The sequence below is a fragment of the Acomys russatus genome, chromosome 29, assembly GCF_903995435.1.
Source record: "Acomys russatus chromosome 29, mAcoRus1.1, whole genome shotgun sequence".
NCBI lineage: Eukaryota > Metazoa > Chordata > Mammalia > Rodentia > Muridae > Acomys > Acomys russatus.
The window spans coordinates 37814434-37835232 of record NC_067165.1 but is presented as its reverse complement, the minus strand read 5'-3'; the positions used below and the strand labels follow the sequence as shown (position 1 = coordinate 37835232).

Genomic DNA, 20799 nt, shown 5'->3' with positions numbered 1-20799 from the left:
TGGCTCAAGTCGTCTCATATCAACCCCTCATTCATCACTTCGGGTATGAGGTATCAAGCCAACAACATTGTCTATTGCATGTACATTTGTTTGTTCTTGCCCTAACACCCCTAGGCTGCTGGGACCTTCCATGGAAGAAGAGAACTCCTGCTCCTGTGGAGAGTGAGCCGAACGCTGCTGTCATTTAGGAGAAAGACGGCTCATGGTCCATAGTGCAGCTTGTCACAAGAACAACACCAAAACCTCTGAGGTCAGAAGCTGTGAGCTCTCACGTCAGCTTGGGAGGGTTGTAAAGCGGTAAGCCGTGAAGCCTGCCTTGATTTTCTTGACACACACAAACGCCCCAGCCTGGGAGGTGGCCTGTGCTCCAGAGTGACTGTCTCCGTCCTTCCTGCATCTCTACTCTGCTGATTCTATGCTCTGGGATCCTGTCCCAGCAGGTACATCTAGGCGAGCTCCTCCCCGCTCACTGCGCGGAGTGATGCGATGCTCCCCGTCTTCAGCATCTCTGTCTCCCCTTGGAGAGGTGCCGGTGGCTGAGTGTGGGATAAGCGAAGAGCAGGAGGAGGTGGATCAGTCATCCTCGTCGTCGTCCTCATCCTCCGTGTCCTTGTTAGGGGCGCACCTCTGGAAACACTGCACCACGGTGGCGAGGAAGAAGCTGGAGATGATGGCAGCGATGGACACGGCGACACCGGAGAAGATGATGATAAACAGGTCCGTGAGGGACAGGCTGAACTTACACTCGCTAAAACTGGCTTCGGACAGCTCCCTCAGGCCTACCCTCCTGTCCTCCATGGGCAGTGAACACTGGATGGCATCCAGGCCTGGAGAGAGATGGGTGGGATGAGAGAGGGTTAGGCTGCAGCACAGGACTGCTCAGAAGTACCTCAGGGGAGGAACTCTCACAGCACTTGCTTTGGTAGCATAGCTTCACCAGTTCGCATCTGGGTTTGAGAGCCCAGGCATTCAGCTCTGGAAACTTCCTCTTACCCGTGGACAGATTTGTTAAGGTGTACTCTTTTCCAGGGAGGGAATGGGAGACACCATTTTGGTCAGGAAACTTAGCAACCGCCAATACTTGCTTACTTTTGGTGCTTTCAAGTTCTCAGAAGAGCTTTTCGTTCTCTGTTCCAGTGTCTCCGAGCTGCAAAGAGCTCGCCCTCAAGCCTTTCCCAAAAGTCAAGATGCCTTATTACAGCATCCTTAATTAGACCCCTTGTGTCCAGCAAAGCACTTTCATTCGCTGTCCAGCACCTCGAAGCCACCCTTGGGATTCTTTTTTTTTTTTTTTTTTTTTGTTTTTCGAGACAGGGTTTCTCTGTGTACCCTTGGCTGTCCTGGACTCACTTTGTAGACCAGGCTGGCTTTGAACTCACAGCGATCCGCCTGCCTCTGCCTCCCGAGTGCTGGGATTAAAGGCGTGCGCCACCACGCCCGACTCTACCCTTGGGATTCTTACCAGTGTGCCTCTTCTACTCCAGCTCAGAAAAAGGAAACGGAGGAAGACTATTTGAGCTTCCTTCCTCTTACACATCCCATCCCTTACACATCTAAAGCCACCCCACCCATGTATTCCCCCCAAGGGAACAGTTGCCTAGCAACCATATTGTACTCACTCCTCTCCCCAGATCGATGTAACTGCTTTATAGACCCAAGGATTTAGACAACCAGAGCTCTTTGGTTTACACTTGGTCATAGGCTTTGATTCCCTCCCTCCTCCCCCACCCCCGTGTGTGTGTGTGTGTGTGTGTGTGTGTGTGTGTGTGCTTGTGTGTGTGTGTGTGTTTTACATGTGGTGCTTTTAGAAGCCAGAGGCATTGGATCATCTGGAATTGCTTGACATGTCCTGGAAACAGAACTCACGTCATCTGAAAGAACAAATAATATGTGCTTTTAATTGCTGAGGCATCTCTCTAGCTCCATTTGATCAATTTTGAGACAGAGGCTCTTTTTTTTTTTAATTTTTTATTTAATTTTAATTTATGTGTGTTGGTGTGAGGGTGTCAGATCTTGGAGTTACAGACAGTTTTGACCTGCCATGTGAGTGCTGGGAATTGAACCCCAGGTCCTTTGGAAGAGCAGGCAGTGCTCTTAACCACTGAGCCATCTCTCCAGCCCTGACAGAGGCTCTTTTATCCTGCAGGCTGTTCTAGAACTCGCTATGTAAGCCCAGGCCTCAGCCTTCCAAGTGAGGGGATTACCAGATTGAGCCATCAAGTCCATCTTTTTGGTTTTTCGAGACAGGGCTTCTCTGTGTAGCCTTGGCAGTCCTGGACTTGCTTTGTATACCAAGCTGGCCTCGAACTCACAGTGATCCACCTGCCTCTGCCTCCCAAGTTCTGGGATTAAAGGTATGCGCCACCACAACCGGCCACCAAGCCCATCTTTGCCATGGATTTTGTTTATTTTTTTTTTCTTTTACCCTTTCTCCTTTCTTCCATTCCTGTTCCCTTCCCTTTCACCCACCCTCCTGCCCCTCTCTCAGTGGTGCTGAGGATAAAAGCCTGGGCTTTGCTCATCCTAGGCAAGCATAGTGGCATTGAGCTATATCCCAAGCCCTTGCCTGTTTCTTAAGAAGATAAAATTCAGGGCTGGGCAGAGTGCTGGCCCACAGAGCCTTGATTTCTATCCCAGTGTGGCATGGTGCATGCCTTATCAAAACTTGCAAGCAGGAAGATTTGGCCAAGTTGCATGAGACCTTGTTTGAAAAAGAAAACAAAAAACAAAAAACAAAATAAAACATGGGACTGAAGAGATAACACAGTGGTTGAGAGTACTTTCTGCTCTTCCAGAGGACGCATGTTAGGTTTCTAGCACCCATGTCAAATAGGCATACTTAAAAAAAAAAAAAAAAAAAAAAAAAAAAAAAAAAAAAAAAAAATCAAACTTCTACCTACTTATTTTGAGCATTTGAAAAGTATCTGGGCCAAACAGAAAAGCTTTAAGATTTCCATAGTGAGGCTCCCTTACAGACGTCTAGTCCTTCAGTGTTAAAATCAGTCAGCCTGCCTCATCATGATAGCTACACTAGTCTCTAGCCGAAGATGCCCTAAAACAAGAAAGAAAAGTAGTAGTCCCCTGGGCCATGAGCATAGGTCCTAACAGCCACAGGCGGTGTGCAGCCCTCAAGCTCGTAGTGGACTATAGTCCAGCTAGAGCCAGTAGCCACACACACCCTCCCCACCCCACCCCCACCCCCCGGAGCACTCTCTTCTTCCCAGGCTGCAGCTCCCGAGTCAATTCTGATTTCCACAGTGCTCCTTGTGCCTGGAGATTAGCCTTGGCATTTTTACAAAGCGACGTTTTTAGAAAATGTCATTTCACATTTCTTTGTGGCTGGAAGAAAAGGGCTTATTTGGGAAAACGCCACTTGACCCACCAGGAGTGGAGGCTGGGCCTGCGCACTCAATTGTGATAAGACACCCTGACTTAATGGCTCTCCCGAGCCGTGAAGAGGAGCTGGACAAAGACAGTCAGATGGACAGACAGCGCCAGGCAGCAGAGGGTGGAGGTCTGTCTGTAGCGCCATCTGCAACAGCACCTGTGACTGGTGCAGGGCTCCGATGTTGCTGTGTGACTTCGGGGTTCCCTTCTCTCTTTAACAGTATCTGACCATAGACTGGGTTTCTCAATCTGGCACTGTTGTGCTTTGGGCTTTATTGCTGCTGTTTGCTTGATAATTTTACGTACATAGCATTTAGTCATTTACACACACACACACACACACACACACACACACACACACACACACACACACACTTTCCCATTCTTATTTCCTCTGCCCAAATCCCTATAAAACCTTTCTTCTTGGCAGGTGCCCCGCCTATTTCCTTGTCTTGCTTGTTTGTTTTGTTTTTTTAGACTTTGAAATTTCTTTATTTTACATATACGAGTGCTCTTTCTGCAGGTACACCTGCAGGCCAGAAGAGGGCATCAGATAATATTATAGATGGTTGTGAACCAGCCTGTGGTTGCTGGTAGTTGAACTCAGGACCTCTATAAGAGCAGACAGAGCTCTTAACCACTGAGCCATCTTTCCAGCCCCTTGTTTGTTTGTTTTATCTAAGACAGGTTACGTAACAGCTCTGGCTGTCCTGGAACTCGTTTTGTAGACCAGGATCATGGAGATCCACCTGCCTCCGCCTCCGAGTGCTGAGCGCCACTACACCCGGCAACCTTAAACTTCTAATTTACCTGCTTCCACCCCAGAAGTGCTGGGATTACAGGCATGCTCAACCATGCCTGTTTTATATGATGCTGGGGACTGAACCCAGAGCTTCCTGAATGCTGGACAAGCACTGTACCAACAGCACTGCATCCCAACCTCACACCCCCAGGACTGCTGGTACGTGAGCCAGGACTTGCCTCCTTGCCTTGTGCCGCCTGCTTTAGGATGTTTAACATCCCATCATCTTTACAGGAAATGCCAGCAGTACCTTAGCCAGTGGGATAATTCAAAGTGTCGTCAGGAGCCAGGTGTGTTTGTATTCTCAGCACTTGGGATGTGGAGTTGTGAGAATCAGATGTTCAAGGCCAGTCTCAGCTGTATACTGAAGGCTATATGAAATCCTGTCTCAAACAAACAAACAAACAAACTTTTAAAAGTATCTCATTTAAGTGTCTTAGCAACCATTTGAATATAGTAAGTATACATTAGGTCTTAGTTACACTTTTATTTAGATTTATTTTATTTTATCTGTTCTGCCTGCAAGTATTCCACATACCATGTACATGAGGTGCCCATGAGGTCATAAGAGGGCATCAAATCTCTTGGAACTGCAACTATGAGTGGTTGTGAGCTAATATGTGGGTACTGGGAACTACACCCAAGTCTCTTAGCCACTAACCCATCTCTCCAGCCCCACTTAAAATGGTTTCTGTTGCTGTAATGAAACACTAACCAAAACCAGCTTGTTGAAGAAAGGGTTTGTTTGGCTTTCAGGTTACTGTCCATCATCAGAGAAGATGGGATGGGTGACTCAGGAACTCAAGGCAGGAGCATAAAGGCAGGAACTGAAGCAGAGGCCATGGGGGTACACTACATACTGGCTTGCTCCCCATGGCTTCCTCAGCCTGCCTTCTCGTATAGCCTAGGACATCAGCCCAAGGGTGACACTGCCCACAGTAGGCTGGACCCTCTCACACTAAATCATCAAGAAAATGCCCTGAAGACTTGCCCATGGGCCAATCTGATAAAGGCTTTTTTGAGGGGAGGGGTTGAGACAGGGTTTCTCTTTTAGCCCTGGCTGTCTTGGACTCTAGCTTGTGTCAAGTTGACACCTGACCAGGACATATAAATATTAGAGGTGTCACTCTTCCTTGAGGAGCCTGCACCTCTTGGGTATATCTTACTTTCAGTAACTGTTTGAGCACATGTGCTCCCAGGTGCGTCTGTCTGTCCGTCTGAGCCCCCCCTCTTCTAACCCTCACACTTAAGTCTGTATTAAAATATCTTTAATAAAATCAGCTTCATAAATTGGCCAGTCCTGAAGTTGTTTTCTGTGTTGAATCAAAAATCCTAGTTTTACCTGACTGGGAATCCCTAAAAGCCTGGGAAGACTTCTGCAGGTAGCTAGAGTGACAATAGGGATAGGGAAACTGTGTCTCCTGTACCCCAGAATCCTGACAGTTCCACAGGGCATGGGCCTGCATTGTTTCATTAGAGCTGCCTCAGGAGCTATCCACAAACTGGGCTACCCAAAACTAAGTATAGTTGGCTATGGTGGCACAAGCCTGTAATCATCACAGGTCCCTCAGGCAAGAGGCAAGCTGAGGCAAGAGAATTGAAAATTAGAGGTTAGCCTGAGCTACCTAGAGAGATCATGTCTCAAAAAAGAACTAGAAACAAAAAACAAAAAAAACAAAAACAAAGCTGAGGGTATAGGGCAGAAGCAGAACTCTCCCTGCTTGGCATGCACAAGGCCTTGTGTTCAAAGCCCGAGACCATACACATAACAAACAAACAAACAAACAAAAAATGCTCCAGCTAGAGCAGGCCAGAGCATGGAGCATGGAGCATCGTGGTACACGCCTGGAATCACAGCACTCTGGAGACTGAGGGGAGGAAGAAGATTTCAAGATTGAGGCTAGCCTGGGCTACAAAATATAAGACCTTGTCTCAACACATACACACACACACACACACACACACACACACACACGTTATTTTGAGACAACCTCACTATGTAGCCGAAGTCGGCCTCCAACAGGCAATCCTGCCTCAACCTCCATGGCAAGGGTCAGCCACACCCAGTTTATGGTGCCAGAGTGGATCCCAGGCCTTCCTGCATGCCACTCAGGCACTCTCCCAGTTGAGTTGCAGCCCTGTCCTTTTCTGAGCCTGCTTCTTCAGCTCTGAGGATCAGCTGCCATCCTTCCACGAATAACCTTCCCCGGTTACTCAGCCAAGGTTGGTTCCCTCGGTGGGCCCCAGGATGGATTTGGAAAAGTGCAATACAAGGTGAGTAGCCACTACACATTAGCTACAGCTGCCCAGATGTCCAGGAGGCATATGCATCCTGGAAGGCCATAGATAGGTGCCCGTGCAGATCAGCTCCCCGCTGGGGTGGCTTCTCAGTGGGCAGATTCAGTGGCCTCCTGACTTCAACTCGTTCATCACACTGGCCAATTCAATGTTGTTCTGCCTAGCTTCTCTCTTGGGATGGGTGTGTCTCGCTCCTGTGAGTGGCCGGGGGGTGGGGGGTAGGGTCCTCCTCCCACCCACACCTCCAGAGTCCGTCCCCTTGAATGATGGCTTCTCCCCCACAGCTGACACCTGAGTGGTGAGGGTGACAAACTGCCATCCTAGAAATAGACAGTGACACAGCAGATGGTAGATTGAGATTAATCTCTCAAGCCTGGTCCCGGTCCCTTGCCAAGGAACAGGCTGGGCCCAGATCTCTCAGGGAGCCTTTCTCCAGCTTTGGCCTCCAGGGAGCTTCTCAGTGTGATTGGCCACCGGGCTCTCCTAAGCACTTCTGCTGTAGAGATCGGGTTCTGCTTTCCTAATTCTGCTTACTAGGCAAAGCCTGCGTACACACACACACACACACACACACTGAGACACCGTCAACAAATGCACAGAAGGCAGATGGACGAACTTATAAATACAGCTTGCACAATGGTTTAGACCTTTCCAGGTCCTCTCTTAGGCATAAACATTCATAAATCTGTCTGGTAGAAAGACCTCCAAGCACCATGTTTGACATTCCTCCCGGGAATGTCTTCCCGTTTGCAAAATATAACACGCCACGTTTACATATTTGCTTCACTGTGTCTCTCAGGCTGGTATCAAAACTCCTGGCGTCAAGACAGCCTCCCCGCTTTGCCCTCCCGAGACTTGGTATTATAGAATAGAATAGAGACGTGGTTGGGTGGTTGAATGAGCTTGCCGTGCCAGTATGATCACCCAAGTTGGAATTTCCAGAATCTCTCTATATTTTTAAAAGGCAGATGAGGCTACTAAAACACCTGTAATCCCAGCACCATTTTTTTAAGGCAGGCATGGCCATGTGCACACCTGTAAACCTAGTCCCGTGGGAGAAAAAGACAGGTGAATGGCTACCTGCCAGCCTAGCCCCAGGTTCTCTGAGAGAGCCTAGCTAAAGGAAGCAGAGCATGACGTCAGATGTGCTCTGGCCTCCAAATGTACCTTTTAGCAATGGCTCATGCACTGTGAGTATATGGCGCACACACACATATGTATGCATGTACACACACACACACATACCACATGAAGACACACACACACACACACACATACACACACACACACACACACACACGAATACATATTTAATGGCTGCAGGGTATTTTATGGTAGATGAGTCGTGATCTTCTTACTCACTTCCCAGATGCTTCCAGAATTGTCTTTCTCTCCTATTACCATCTTTACTGCTTTTTATTTTTGTGTTTTGAGTCAAGGGTGTGTGCCACCACAGACCCTTGTGGAGGTCAGAGGGCAACATGCAGGAGTCACTTCTCTCCTTCTACCAGGAAGGTTCCAGGGATCCAACTTGGGTCATCAGGATTGGCAGCCATTGTCCTTACCAGCTGAGCCATCTCACCAGCTCTGGCTAGCCTCCACCTCACCATCATCAACCTGACACTCTGTTAGTGCCTTTCCAGGGACCTGTTCTTCATCACTCCCGACATCTGGAGAAGCTGCAGGCACCGTGGCCTCAGCTGGAACTATTTTGTGCCACAGAGGAACACTGCATACGGAGGCATGCGAGGAGCCCTGCGAGGCTTGCTCCTGCTCTGGGGTGCCAAGGAGCGTGAGCTCCAATTTCTTATAGTGCTAACTTTTGTTTTCTGCTGCCACTTTCATTAAATATCCACCATCACACAGGGGAAGATTCCCAATTATCCTCCCTGTCTCGCCCAGCAGACACTCCGTCTGATTAAATAATAAGCTGATTTCATGGCGAGAAGGATGTATGGGCAGCATCGAGTCAAGGGGTCATCCTGGAGCATCCTGGCACCACGCAGCCAGAGCTCCTAACCCTCTCAAATAGAAACCGTCCACGTTACATGTCCACCGCCCAGCTCCTAGCAACACCCATCCTCCTTCCTTCTCTGTGAACTTCATCACTTTGGTCCTCCATAAATGTGGAGCCAACTATACAGTACTTGGCTTTGTTCTGGTTGCTATGGCTGTGATGAGACACCATGGCCAAAAGCAAACTGGGGAGGAAAGGGTGTAATTTCACTCACAGCGAGGGCAGGAGCTGAGGTCATAGAGAAGTGTGGCTTGCTCACTGGCCTGCTCGGATTGCTTTCTTATAGAACCCAGGACCACCAGCCCAGAGGTGGCACCACCCACAATCGGTCGGGCCATCTGCAATTAGTCACGAATAGGAAAATGCCTTACAGCCTGATCTTATGGGGGCATTTTCTCAATTGAGGGTCCCTCCTTTCAAATGACTCTAGTTTGTGTCAAGTTGAAATAAAACTAGCCAGTATAGGACTTACCATTTTGTGTCTAATTCATTTCTTGTTTGTTTGTTTTCATGTTTTGAGACAGGGTCTCATATATATATATATATATATATATATATATATATAGATGGGGAGAGAGAGAGAGAGAGAGAGAGAGAGAGAGAGAGAGAGAGAGAGAGAGAGAGAGAGAGAGATGGGTTTGTTTGGTTTTTTTTGTTTTTTGTTTTTTGTTTTTTTTTTTTGTTTTTTTTTTGAGACGGGTTTCTCTGTGTATTTCTGGCTGTCTTAGAACTCACTTTGTAAACCAGGCTGGCCTCTGCCTCAAAGATTCACCTGCCTCTGCCTCCCTAATGTAGGGATTAAAGGTGTGCATGACCACACCTAGATAATTATTTTGTTTGTTTGTTTTGGTTTTGGTTTTGGCTTTTTTTTTTTTTTTAAGACAGAATTTCTCTGTGTAGCCTTGGCTGTCCTGGACTTGCTTTGTGGACCAGGCTGGCCTCGAACTCATGTCAATTCGCTTGTCTTTGCCTCCTAAATGCTGGGATTAAAGGCATGCGCCATCATGCCTAGCCCCAGCTAATTTTTTTTAATCATAGAAATTTAATAGTAAAATGATTCTAGTTGTTTATTTTTTATTTTATAGCTATGAGCTTCTGCTAACATGTATGCAAGGCCATGGTGTGTGTACAATGTACTTGAGGGCCAGAAGAAGGCATCAGATCCCTGAAACTGGAATTACATATACTTGTGAGCCACCATGTTGGTATTGGGAATTGCATCCAGGTCCTCTGCAAGAGCAGCCAGTGCGCTTAGCTGCTGAGCCATCTCTCCATCCTCTGGGATTTTTTTGTCTGTTTTGTGGTTGTTGCTTGCTTTTTGTCTGTTTGTTTGCCTTTAATTTTTATTATTAGCATCAAGTAATATGTAAGTCCTTTCCAACAGTCTAATAACTGAAGCTTGTTACTTTTATAACCAGGAAAACAAAACTGCTTTTATTTTATTTTTAGGGAAAAAATAAAATAAAAGAGTCACCTTGGAGAGAGAAAATACCCATGTGACTTCAGGCAAGCTATCAGGTTTTTTTTTTTTCCCCACCTGAATGACAGTAATGCTTGTTCATTTGCCCGAGGCAAGCCCATTGATGTCAGAAAATCTGAAGTGGTTTCTGGGGCTCAGGGTGGGCTCCCCAGCTGGCCCTGAGTTGAGCCAGGTAGCAAATAGGGTTAAGTGCCATATGTAACATAGGCCCTGGATAAACACACTGTCTGCCATGGCACCTATCATGGAGGGACTCTGCCTACAGAGGTGCCCACTGGGGCTCTCAGCCCCTGAGTGTAGGGACATTCCAGACAGTTCTGTTGTGTCTTCTCTAGGAGACTTTCCTGTGGAGATCAGGGTTAGGCAGAGCCAAGGCACTTCTGTTTAGTTCTGCCATATCCACTCACCTCCTGGCCCCACAGTCTATGTCTCCAAGTGTCAAGGTCATAGGACTATAGGCGTTTTGAGCCTCCTCTCTGGTACTGAGGGCTGTGACTGTGGAGGACACAAAACCAAGACCGTGAGGCGTGGCCACATCAGCATCCCATCAGCACCTTTCCTAACTTATCTGCTCTCTCTCAAGGCTGGTATAGCCTGAGTCACCTGCTCCACACACCTCCAAAGCCAGGCATGCAGTCCTGCTGCTGCCAGCTTTGACTCTCAATCCTAATGTCCCTCTTCCACCATGAGGGCCAAGGCTAGGGACAGCATATGAACAGGCCTCCTGTGATGAAGTCTCAGGCTGCTGAGCACATGTCTACCAGTGGGTGTACACCCTTATGGAAATATTTGCACAGCCAGGCATAGTAGTATACAAAGAGGCAAAGACAAATGGATCTCTGGGAGTTCAAGGCCAGCCTGGTTTACACAGCAAGTTCCACCCAGCCAGAGTTACATGGTGGACCTTGTCTCAAAAATAAATAAATAAAAAGAAAAGGATGAAAGGAAAAGAAAATAGATGAATACACACTTTTTTCTTTTTCTTTTTCTTTTTCTTTTTCTTTTTTTTTTTTTTTTTTTTTTTTTTTTTTGGTTTTTCGAGACAGGGTTTTTCTGTGTAGCCTTGGCTGTCGTGGACACCTTTGTAGACCAGGCTGGCCTCAAACTCACCTGCCTCTGCTTTACACACTTTTTTTTAAATCCACAGAATTTTACTTAAAAATGGCTTTCCAGGTCTCACACTTACACTCTCCTGATTGCAGAAGTCTTAGGCCTAGAGACAGTAGGTAATTTAGGTAATATCACTGTGCTGGTTAGTTTTATGTCAACTTGACACAAACTAAAATCGTCTGAGAGGAGGGAACTTCAATTTAAAAAAAAAAAAATGCCTTCGTAAAATCAGGCTGTAGGCAAGCCTGTAGGGCTTGTGAGTGGTGCCATCTCTGGGTTGGTGGTCCTGGGTTCTATAAGAAAGCAGGCTGAAAAAAAATAAAAAAGAAAAAAAAAAAAAAAAGAAGAAGAAGAAGAAGAAAGCAGGCTGAAGCCAGGCAGCTGTGGCTCATGCCTTTAATCCCAGCACTCAGGAGGCAGAGGCAGGTGGATCTCTGTGAGTTCAAGGACAGCCTGGTCTACAAAGTGAGTCCGGAACAGCCAAGGCTACCTGTCTCAGGAAAAAAGAAAGAAAGAAAGAAAGAGAAAAAAAAAGAAAGCAGGCTGAGCAAGCCATGAGGAGCAATCCAGTAGGCAGGACCCCTCACGGTCTCTGTGTCAGCTCCTGCCTCCAGGTTCCTGCCCTGACTTCCTTTGATGATGAACAGTGGTGTGGAAGTTGAAACAGTATAAACCCTTTCCTTCCCAACCTGCTTTTGGTCATGGTGTTCCATCACAGCAACAGGAACCCTAACTAGGACAATGCCTCAGCTGCAAAGACCAGACCCAGGGAGCCAAGGCTTTCCCTCGAGGCACTTCTCAGCCTTCTGTGCACAGGAAAACCCCAGGAGGAGCTCACACGACGCAGCTCTTGGGACCTAGGGATCCACAGGAGGCTTCTGGGTGGCTCTCAGATGATGCTGTCCATCTGCCAGGGGATGTGAAGGACGCTATGACAAAGGGAAGTCTGCAAAGAGCACAGCATCTGTGACAAAGGTGTCATTACCAGATGCTTCCTGGACTCCTCCTGACAGCCTCCCAGCTCTCTCTACCCTGGCTGGTCACCTGGGTGATTTTTTTTTTTCCAAAGTCTTTCTGGCTTCCAGGTCTAGAGCACCTTCTGCTTAAAGCAATATCAGCCCTGCGCCCTGGCCCCTCACTGTCCCGCACTACCGGAGAGCCTGGTAGCTCACAGTGAACCACCAGAGTAGGTACAGAACCTCGGACTGGAGAGAGGAAGCAGCCTGATGTCACCCAGGAACTGAGGACGGAAGGGGAGAGACACGGTCCCTTCCCACACCTCTCAGAAGGAGGGGGCATGAGGCCAAACACCCCAGAGCTCAGGGCTATCTCAGCCACTCACCCTATGCCAGCCCTGTGCCAGCCACTCCACCCGGTTTGTTTCTTATTGGGAAAATGGTTAGAGAAGATGTCTTACAGGCACAGAGTCTAAGTGAGAGAGGCTTGGGCATGACAAAGTGCTCTCTAATTTACAGGCCGCATGATACAGCTGCTGGAGAGCTGGCCATAAAAATGAATGCTAGAGACCCCAAAGTTGAGAAGCTGAGGCAGAAGAATCACCTTGGCTGTGCAGCAAGACCCCATTGCAAAAACAAATAAGACAAAAAAAAAGGGGGGGGGGGCTGGCAAGATGCCCTAGTGGGTAAAGGTACTTGCTGCCAAGCTTGGTCACCTGAGTTCTACTCCCCCCTGACCTTCACACTTACACTTTGGTACATATGTATCCCCACCCCTGACTAAATAAATCAAATTAATTTGATTAAATTAAAACATAAATATAGGCCGGGCATGGTGGCTTACACCTTTAATCTCAGTACTCGGGAGGCAGAGGCAGGAGGATCGCTGTGAGCTGGAGGCCACCCTGGTCTATAAAGGGAATCCAGGACATCCAGGGATACACAGAGAAACCCAGTCTCAAAAAACAGAAAACCGCAGAAAACACACACACACAAATATAGGATGCCCAATTAGGCCTGCATTTCATATAAGAGACAAATAACATTTCACGTAAATACTAAATTAACAGCATATTGCGTAAAATAAATAGGGCATCCTTGGTCTTCCTATCTTTAAGAATAACATACTTAGACTAAAATAGGGTTTCTCGTTTATCTGAAATTCAACACTAATTGACCACCCTAGTACTTCTGCTTGGCTTGGTTGGTGCTTTGTTTTGCTTTCTGCTAACTGGCCATCCAAGGCGCTGGCATCCCTTGCTCTCCTTCCCCCAGCACGAAAGCTTCTTGTCAGGCCTCAGAGCCAAAGAGCCCAGCCTTTCCCTTCACCTCTGACTCTGAGACTGAACAGTCCTGACCCTATGTGACCACCAGAGGGGGCTCACCCGGCAGATAACACATTTTTTTGCTACTGGTTGCGACCAGCCAAGGTCACAAGGAAACGGTTCTGCTCTATCCCAGAGGAGGAGGGTGCAAAGATGCAGTGAGCCATGCCTGAGGGAGGGAGCTGTCCTCTACCCTGGGGTTCCCTCCCTGGGAAGAGGCAGGGATTTTGCTTTGAAAGCCTGGTGCTTGTACCCCAGTGCTGCCCCGATTTTCGTTGTCAGAAACTGGGTGGTCAGCATGCCTAGTGAGCTGGGAGCCAGGAGGTCCTGGCACTCCATCCAGCCTTGCTTTTTGAGTAAGTGAGGCTTCTCTGCACGTGTGCCTTCCTTGCAGTGGGGCAGTCTTTTTTTTTTTTTTTTTTCCCCTGAGACAGAGTTTCTCTGTGTAGCCTTGGCTGCTGTAGACCAGGCTGGCCTCGAACTCCAAGGGATCCGCCTGCCTCTGCCTCCCAAGTGCTGGGACTAAAGGCATACGCCTGGCTCTCTCTCTCTCTCTCTCTCTCTCTCTCTCTCTCTCTCTCTCTCTCTCTCTCTCTTTTTAATTCACTTTACATCCCTGTCGTAGCTCTCCCCTTCCTCTCCTTCCCCCTTCTCCCCTCCCCCACCCCCTTCCCCTATTCTTCCGGAAAGGGGAGCCTAACCTACCCACCCACCTCAGCTCATTTAATTGCTTCAGGAATGAGTTTGTCCTCTTTTCCTGTGGCCTGGCAAAGCAGTCCCACCAGGGGGAAGTAACCAAAAAGCGAGCAACAGCGTCCATGTCAGAGACAGCCCATGCTCTCCTTACTAGGGGACCCACATGAAGCCTCCGGAGCTGCCCATCTGCTACATCTATGTAGAGGACCTAGGTCCAGGCCAGCACCGGTTTGACAGATGTGGAGAGTGACAGCCAAACACTGGGTGACGTACAGGGAGTGGAAAAGTGGGGGCATAGGGGTGGGGGGGGAGGATAAAAGGATCTAAAGGCAACAAGAAGCCCAAAAGAACCAATTAACCAGACCCCAGAGGGGCCTGTGGAGTCTGAAGCACCAAGCAAGGACCAACCATGCAGTGGGGCAGTCTTAAGGACACCACCACTTAAAGTGCCCACTGCTACCATCTCTTCCCAGCCTCCCGGGAACCTCACCTAGCTAGCGAGTACTGCATCATCTTTATTTACAGGCCAGGTGAGTAACAGCAAGGCCATGCAAGACTAGGGATGTCACACAGTGGTTGAGCACTTGGCGCTGCCAACACACTAACAAGCAAAGCAACCTCAGTGCCCCAGCTAGGCCTTTGAGATTTGGCCTTGGCCTTCATGAAAGACAGACTCGGGGAGGAGACTGGGAGGGAGAAAGGAGGTGGCCATGTAATGGATACCAAGGAGAAATAAACCCTAGTGTCTTACAGCCTGTATTTAATCATCTAGCTATAGCGCTTATTTAACCAATATACCAAATGGCTATAGTTTATTGTGTGCATATGTGTGGTGTACGTGTATATCCGGGTACACACGCACGTGTGGGAGTGTACACATGGTTAGAGACCAGTGGTCACGTGTCTTCCTCAGTTGCTCTCTGCCTTACTTTTTTTGTTTGTTTTTTGTTTTTTGTTTTGGTTTTTTGATTTTTTGAGACAGGGTTTCTCTGTTTAGCCTTGGCTGTCCTGGACTCACTATATAGACCAGGCTGGCCTCGAACTCACAGCGATCCGCCTGCCTCTGCCTCCCAAGTGCTGGGATTAAAGGCGTGCGCCACCGTGCCTAGCTTTACATTTAAGTAACTTTTAAATGTCTTCTTTTTATGTTTCTTTAGTATTTCATCTTATTGGTTTTTCAAAATAGGGTTTCTCTGTATAGCCTCGGCTGTCCTGGACTTGCTTTGTAGGCAAGGCTGGTCTCAAACTCACAGAGATCTACCTGTCTCTGCCTCCCGAGTGCTGGGATTACAGGCGTACACCACCACCCCTGGCTTTATTTTTCATTATGTGTATACAGGTCTGCTCTGTGCATACAAGTGTAGTAGGCAGGGAGGCAAGAAGAGATTGTTGTCTCCCCTGGAGGAGGAGTTACATCCTGGGTGCTGGGAACTGAACTCTGGTCCTCTGCAAGAGCAGTAAGTTCTCTTAATCACCGAGCCATCTCTCTAGGCCCTGCCGCCAGCTTTTTCTTGAGAGGAGGTCTTCTACTGAGCCTGGAGATTCCTGATACAGCTAGACTGGCTGGCCAATGAGCTCTTGGGATTCATTTGCCTCCGCCCATCCCATCCTAGCCCTGGGATTACAGACACACAGCATCATGCCTGATTTTTACATGGGTGCTTGGGGACTGACTGGTTGTCCTCACACTTGTGCAGTGAGCCCTTTATAAACAGAGCAATCTCTAGTCCCCCATATCAGCATACTTATATTTTATTAAAGCCAGGAGGAGCCCGCAAGAGGCCAGAATAAAGAAACAATCAATGGTTAATGGTAACAGAAATGGTAAATTTCTCTTATTTAATAGTTATACATCACATACGTGTATTAAATTTGTCATGTTATGTGCCCCACTGATATGCATAATTAGCATGTGCATACACCATGTACCTACCATGTGCCAAGTAAAGCTTGAAGAAGAGAGTGTGGGTTAGCCTCTCTTGAGCATCCATTGCTCTCTAGGCACCGTTGTGCGCTTTCATCAAGCAGACTACTTTTAACCCTCCCAGGCGGTGGGAGGACATTGTCCATATTTTGAAATCAGAAGCAGGGAAACTGAGGTTGGGGGAGGGCAGGGGGTCCATGCAGAACCATAAGCCCGAGTCCAGATCAGAACTTGAGTCTTCCACTCACTTCTCAGCCCCAGCCAGTGCCTTCACCCTCCCCGCTGTGGCTCACTTTGGGGACACTGCCCTGGCCAAACTCTGTAGACAGCTGCAGGGAGCCTGAAGCTGCCCTTGGCTCTGTGCCCCCAGGAGGTGTCTTCCCACTGTCATCCTCCTCTCCTGGCTGGATGAAACCAGTCTTCTTCTCAGCCTTACCCTATGCCCAGGCCCCTTTACACTGTCTTCTGTTCAGGGTCTGTCCATCCTCCCCTGGTCTCATCTGTCCATCTGCTGTCCATTTTCTCCCAAAGATGATGGACAGCTCTGCTTGCTCTGGGGTTGGCCCTTTACTACTGTGTTTTGATCTTGACAACACGTGAAAAGGGCCAGCTTCAAAAACCTTAAGTGACCTACTCAGAGTCCCTATCACCTTTTTAAAGCAAAACTCAAACCGGTGACTCCCGACTCTGACCTGAGGCTCTGTGGAGGTCTTAGAGGTCAGGAGACAAAGAAGCCAAGGTACAGAAGCATTAAGAGGCCAATCAAGTTTCCAGCTGCCCCAAGGCAGGACTGAAAACAGAACCTAAGCTCCTGCCAACTGGGAGACAATGGGAGCCTCCCTGCCTCACCCCCCTCACCCCCCCTTACCCTCCCCGAATAGAGACAGTCTTTGAGAAGCAGACACCAAAACGGGGCAACTGAAGACAAGGTGACCCTCTCCCCAGGGAGGACTTTGACAAGACATTCCTGTCACTTAGAATCTCCTGGCCTGGCAGATCTGGGGAGCCAAGCAGGAGAACAAAGGCATCATTCAAATCTGGGGGACTCTGCACTTTGCTGGCCAGATTTTTTGTTTGTTTGTTTGTTTGTTTGTTTTCTTTCCATTTGTTTTCTCCCTCCCCCCCCCACCCCCACCCCTGCAGGCCAGAGTTTTTGGAACTGTTCACATAGTAGAGCCATTAGAGAGAGACAGAATTACCACTCAGGAGTGACAAGCAGGGCTCAAGGTGTGTGACCAGGTGGACACAGGAATCCCATACACAAAGGAACAGCGTTCCGGGGGCCTCTCAGTTGAGGGAAATAAAGATAAACTCACAGCCATGTCACCTTTTATAATGTCTGCTACACAGCATTGTGGACAACTTCGCCAAAACTTTTAGGGCTTTTGCTGAGAAGCCAATTTGGGGGCAGCGCTCACAGGTTGACAAGTAGAAGGGTGGGCTCCACCCAGTGTAAGGCCATCACCTGCCTTCAGTCTTGGCACACACCTGGATGAGTGTTGGGGTCCCTGCCTTCTCAGCTCTGCCTTTACCTCCTGCTCTGTTCCCAGTGCCCTCGTGCTCCCATCAGCCAATTGGGTATGTGTGTGGGTCATCAGGAGGGGCAGCAGGAAAACAGGGAAGGTGCCCACCCAAAAGGTTTCTCTTCTACATGTCCACATCTAGGCTGCCTTTGCCCCCACTGGGAACTTTCCTCACCAGGGGTGGACTAAAGAGTCAAGGACAGATGGGACCAGTTTAGAATCTGCAGCAGCTGGACCACGTTCAGAACTGGCCAGCGGCTCTCCACCTCTGGGTTCTGGGAATAGCATGGTGTCCCACACAGCATGGGGTTTTCCCACTAGGAGGGACCTGTATATTGCTCACACCCACCTGTCCTAGGACCCAAAGGCTCCCAGAAAGGATGTGATAGGAAAAAAAAAAAAAAAAAAAAAAAAAAGGCGAGTCCTAAACTTGGGTAGGAGGAGAAGAAGAAAGGGGGAAAACCTTGGAGAATTCCGAATGTGTTCTTTCACATTCTCTCTGCCAACATTTCCAGAGGGAACAAGCAGCTGATCTTGTGGAGTTAAACCCACAGGATTCTTACTCAGGGGACTTCTTGGTGGGACCCCAAAGTGAGGTTTTACACATCCCTGCCCCTTCCCTACTTCACCCAGCCCCGGTTTTCCACCCTCTGGCTCACCTTTGGGCAATTTGGATGCATTCTCCTGAATCCAGGAAAAGAGGTGGGCGAAGTCACAGTCACACAGCCAAGGGTTCCCGTCCAGGCGCACAGTACGCAGGGCTGGCAGCGCATCCAAAGCCGCCACGTTGAGGCTGCGCAGGTTGTTGTCGTTGAGTTCCAGGACCTGCAGCGACTCCAGACTCTCGAAGGCGGCCTCGTGTACACCGGCCAGGTGGTTGTTGGCCAGGCTCAACTTGATCAGCCTCCCCGCCGATCGGAAAGCGCCGGCGCCCAGCTGGGTGAGGTTGTTATAGCTTAAGTCCAGGAAAGCCAGCTTTGCCGAGCCGCTGAATGTACCCTCCTCCAGCGAGCGCAGGGAGTTGTTCCTGAAATCCAGATAGACCAGGTCTCCGTGGAAAATGAAGAAGTCCTCGGGGATCTGCTGGATACGGTTGCCGGCCACTAGCAGCTTGCGCACGTCCAGGGGAAAGGGATCGGGCACGCTGGGCAGCCCGCGATCGCGGCAGTCCACCGTGTGGGGGTCGGTGCAGGCACAGCCCGCGGGGCACGCGCGTCCCGGCCCGAGCAGTACCAGGAGGCTACCGAGCCCCAGCGCCGCAGCCGCACCTGTGGGGTGGCGGGGGACAGTGCAAAGACTCATGGCCCGGAGACTCCGGAGGACAAGGCCCTCCTGGGGCTAGGCAGGCGCAGCGGGGACCTGGCTACAGGACGCGGAGAGCCTTAGGGCAGCGGCGCGGGGCAGGGAGGCTGCGCCGGGGCGCGCGGGGGCGATGAGAGTGCAGCGGGGACAGTGCGACCCGAGGTGTCCCGGCAGCGGGGAGGGAGTAGGCAGAGGAGAGGCGCTGGGCGCAGAATTCACCCGCACAGGAAACTGACTCTCTGGAACATTCCAAGGCACAGGTGTAGATCTCGGAGGGAGGCCAGAACAACCCCACTCAGGCGAGGAAGTGGGACCTGTCGCACGGACCTGGCCAGCGGTGCTCAAGACCAAGTTCAGTGATGGATCCCTGGAGCGATTTCCATAGGGCGTGTCTGGGGCATGCGCCCGGAGCGCCACCCTCATCTCCGCCAAAGAGGCCCAGGTCACTCCAGCTCCAAGTCCTGGACTATGGCCACAGGCTGTCAAGTCCCCGCCTAGGGCTACTAGGGCTACAAGCTGAGTGTGGGCTAGGAGCCAGGATGGCTGGGCTTCCCTCCTACTCCCTCCTCCCTCCCACCTGCTTTTGCCCCACCTCCTCCAAGACGAGGGTGTGAACCAAGCGGGTAACTGCCAAGGTCCCTCTGTGACTGGAAGGATGGCCAGGGCCAGGCAGCGGTTTCCATACTGGTCCTGAGCTTGGGGATCTCTAACACACACTGTGTCTTTGATTATCTTACACACACACACACCACACACACACACACACACACACACACACACACTGTGGCTCTTAGCCAAGACCCAAGCAAGAGGCACTGGGGCACCCGGGCATGGTGGTGGTGCCCGCCTTTAATCCCAGCTCTAGAGTGGCAGAGGCAGGTGGATCTCTGAGTTCGAGTCCCGCCTGGTCTACAACGCAAGTCCAGGCCAGCCAAGGCTACCTAGAGAGACCCTGTCTTGAAAAAACAAAACCAAAACAAAACAAAGACAAACAAAAAAGGCACTGGGGCAGTTCGGAAGGGAATTGAATGACCTGGAACCAGAGCCTCCTAGCCCCTTGAACTCCGGTGAACATCTGTGAAATGGAAAAGGGCTTCCCTTTGAAGACTGAGGAAGACCAGAAGCAGTGTTTGGGAGTTACCAACTCTTTCCTTTCCCGCACCAGACCTTCATTTTGACAGCCCCAGGAAGTGACCTGTCAGAGAGATGCCAAGGCTTAGAACGCAGCTCCACAGAGGTGAGACTGGTTTTAGGCAATGGTAGAATTCTTTCCTTGTCATTCCTCAAGCCAAGCCCCTGTTCCACTCCCCACTCCTGCTCTGAATCTTTTCCTTAGGAACTCCCTATGGAGTTACAGGGAGATTGCCCTGCAGGTGGCTATTTTAATCCCAACACCCTGGAACTGAAAAGCTCAGCCCCTGGCCCAAAATAACCTCGGGAGCAGCTGTCATTGACGGGGCCCCACCGTTGACCCTGACCCCACGCCTGGCTCTTCTGGGGATTGGTGGAGCCAACTATTCCGAAGCCTCAGAGCTCAGTGTGGGTATTTTTCCCAGTTTGGAAGGGAGTTGGATGGCCTGTTTTTCCAGTTTGGAAGCCAGTTGGTGCCTAGGAGCCAGGGATCAGACCATTGAGCTTTTGGGGCAGAGCCAAGGGTCCAAGAGCATAGATAGCACTTGCCTGAGTTCCTGGAGGAGTAGGGTGTTGGGTCTCCTCAGTAGCTACTCCCTGGCCCACACCCTGCCACCACCAAGCTAGACCTGCAGTGCCCTGTTTTTGTATCCAGTCTCTCTCTCTCTCTCTCTCTCTCTCTCTCTCTCTCTCTCTCTCTCTCTCTCTCTCTCTCCAGGCTCAGCCTCTTGAAAAGGTAGGATGAGGTAGAAAGGATCAAGGTGGGTGAAGATGCTTTAGCCAGGAGGTGCCAGAAGAAGCACATGTCACCACCCTAAACTCTGCGAAAGTATCCTGAAAAGAGAGGC

The 20799-nt window shown here is 49.7% G+C and overlaps 1 protein-coding gene across 1 annotated transcript; it reads right to left on the bottom strand.

The window, feature by feature from the left end:
* Positions 1–219: 219 nt before the first annotated feature.
* On the bottom strand, positions 220–19304 carry Lrrc38 (leucine rich repeat containing 38). The gene is given in 2 exon segments (XM_051171407.1): positions 220–827; positions 18178–19304. Coding segments are annotated over 2 exon segments (1320 nt in total). The 5' UTR covers positions 19244–19304; the 3' UTR covers positions 220–573.
* Between the last annotated feature and the right edge of the window lie 1495 nt (positions 19305–20799).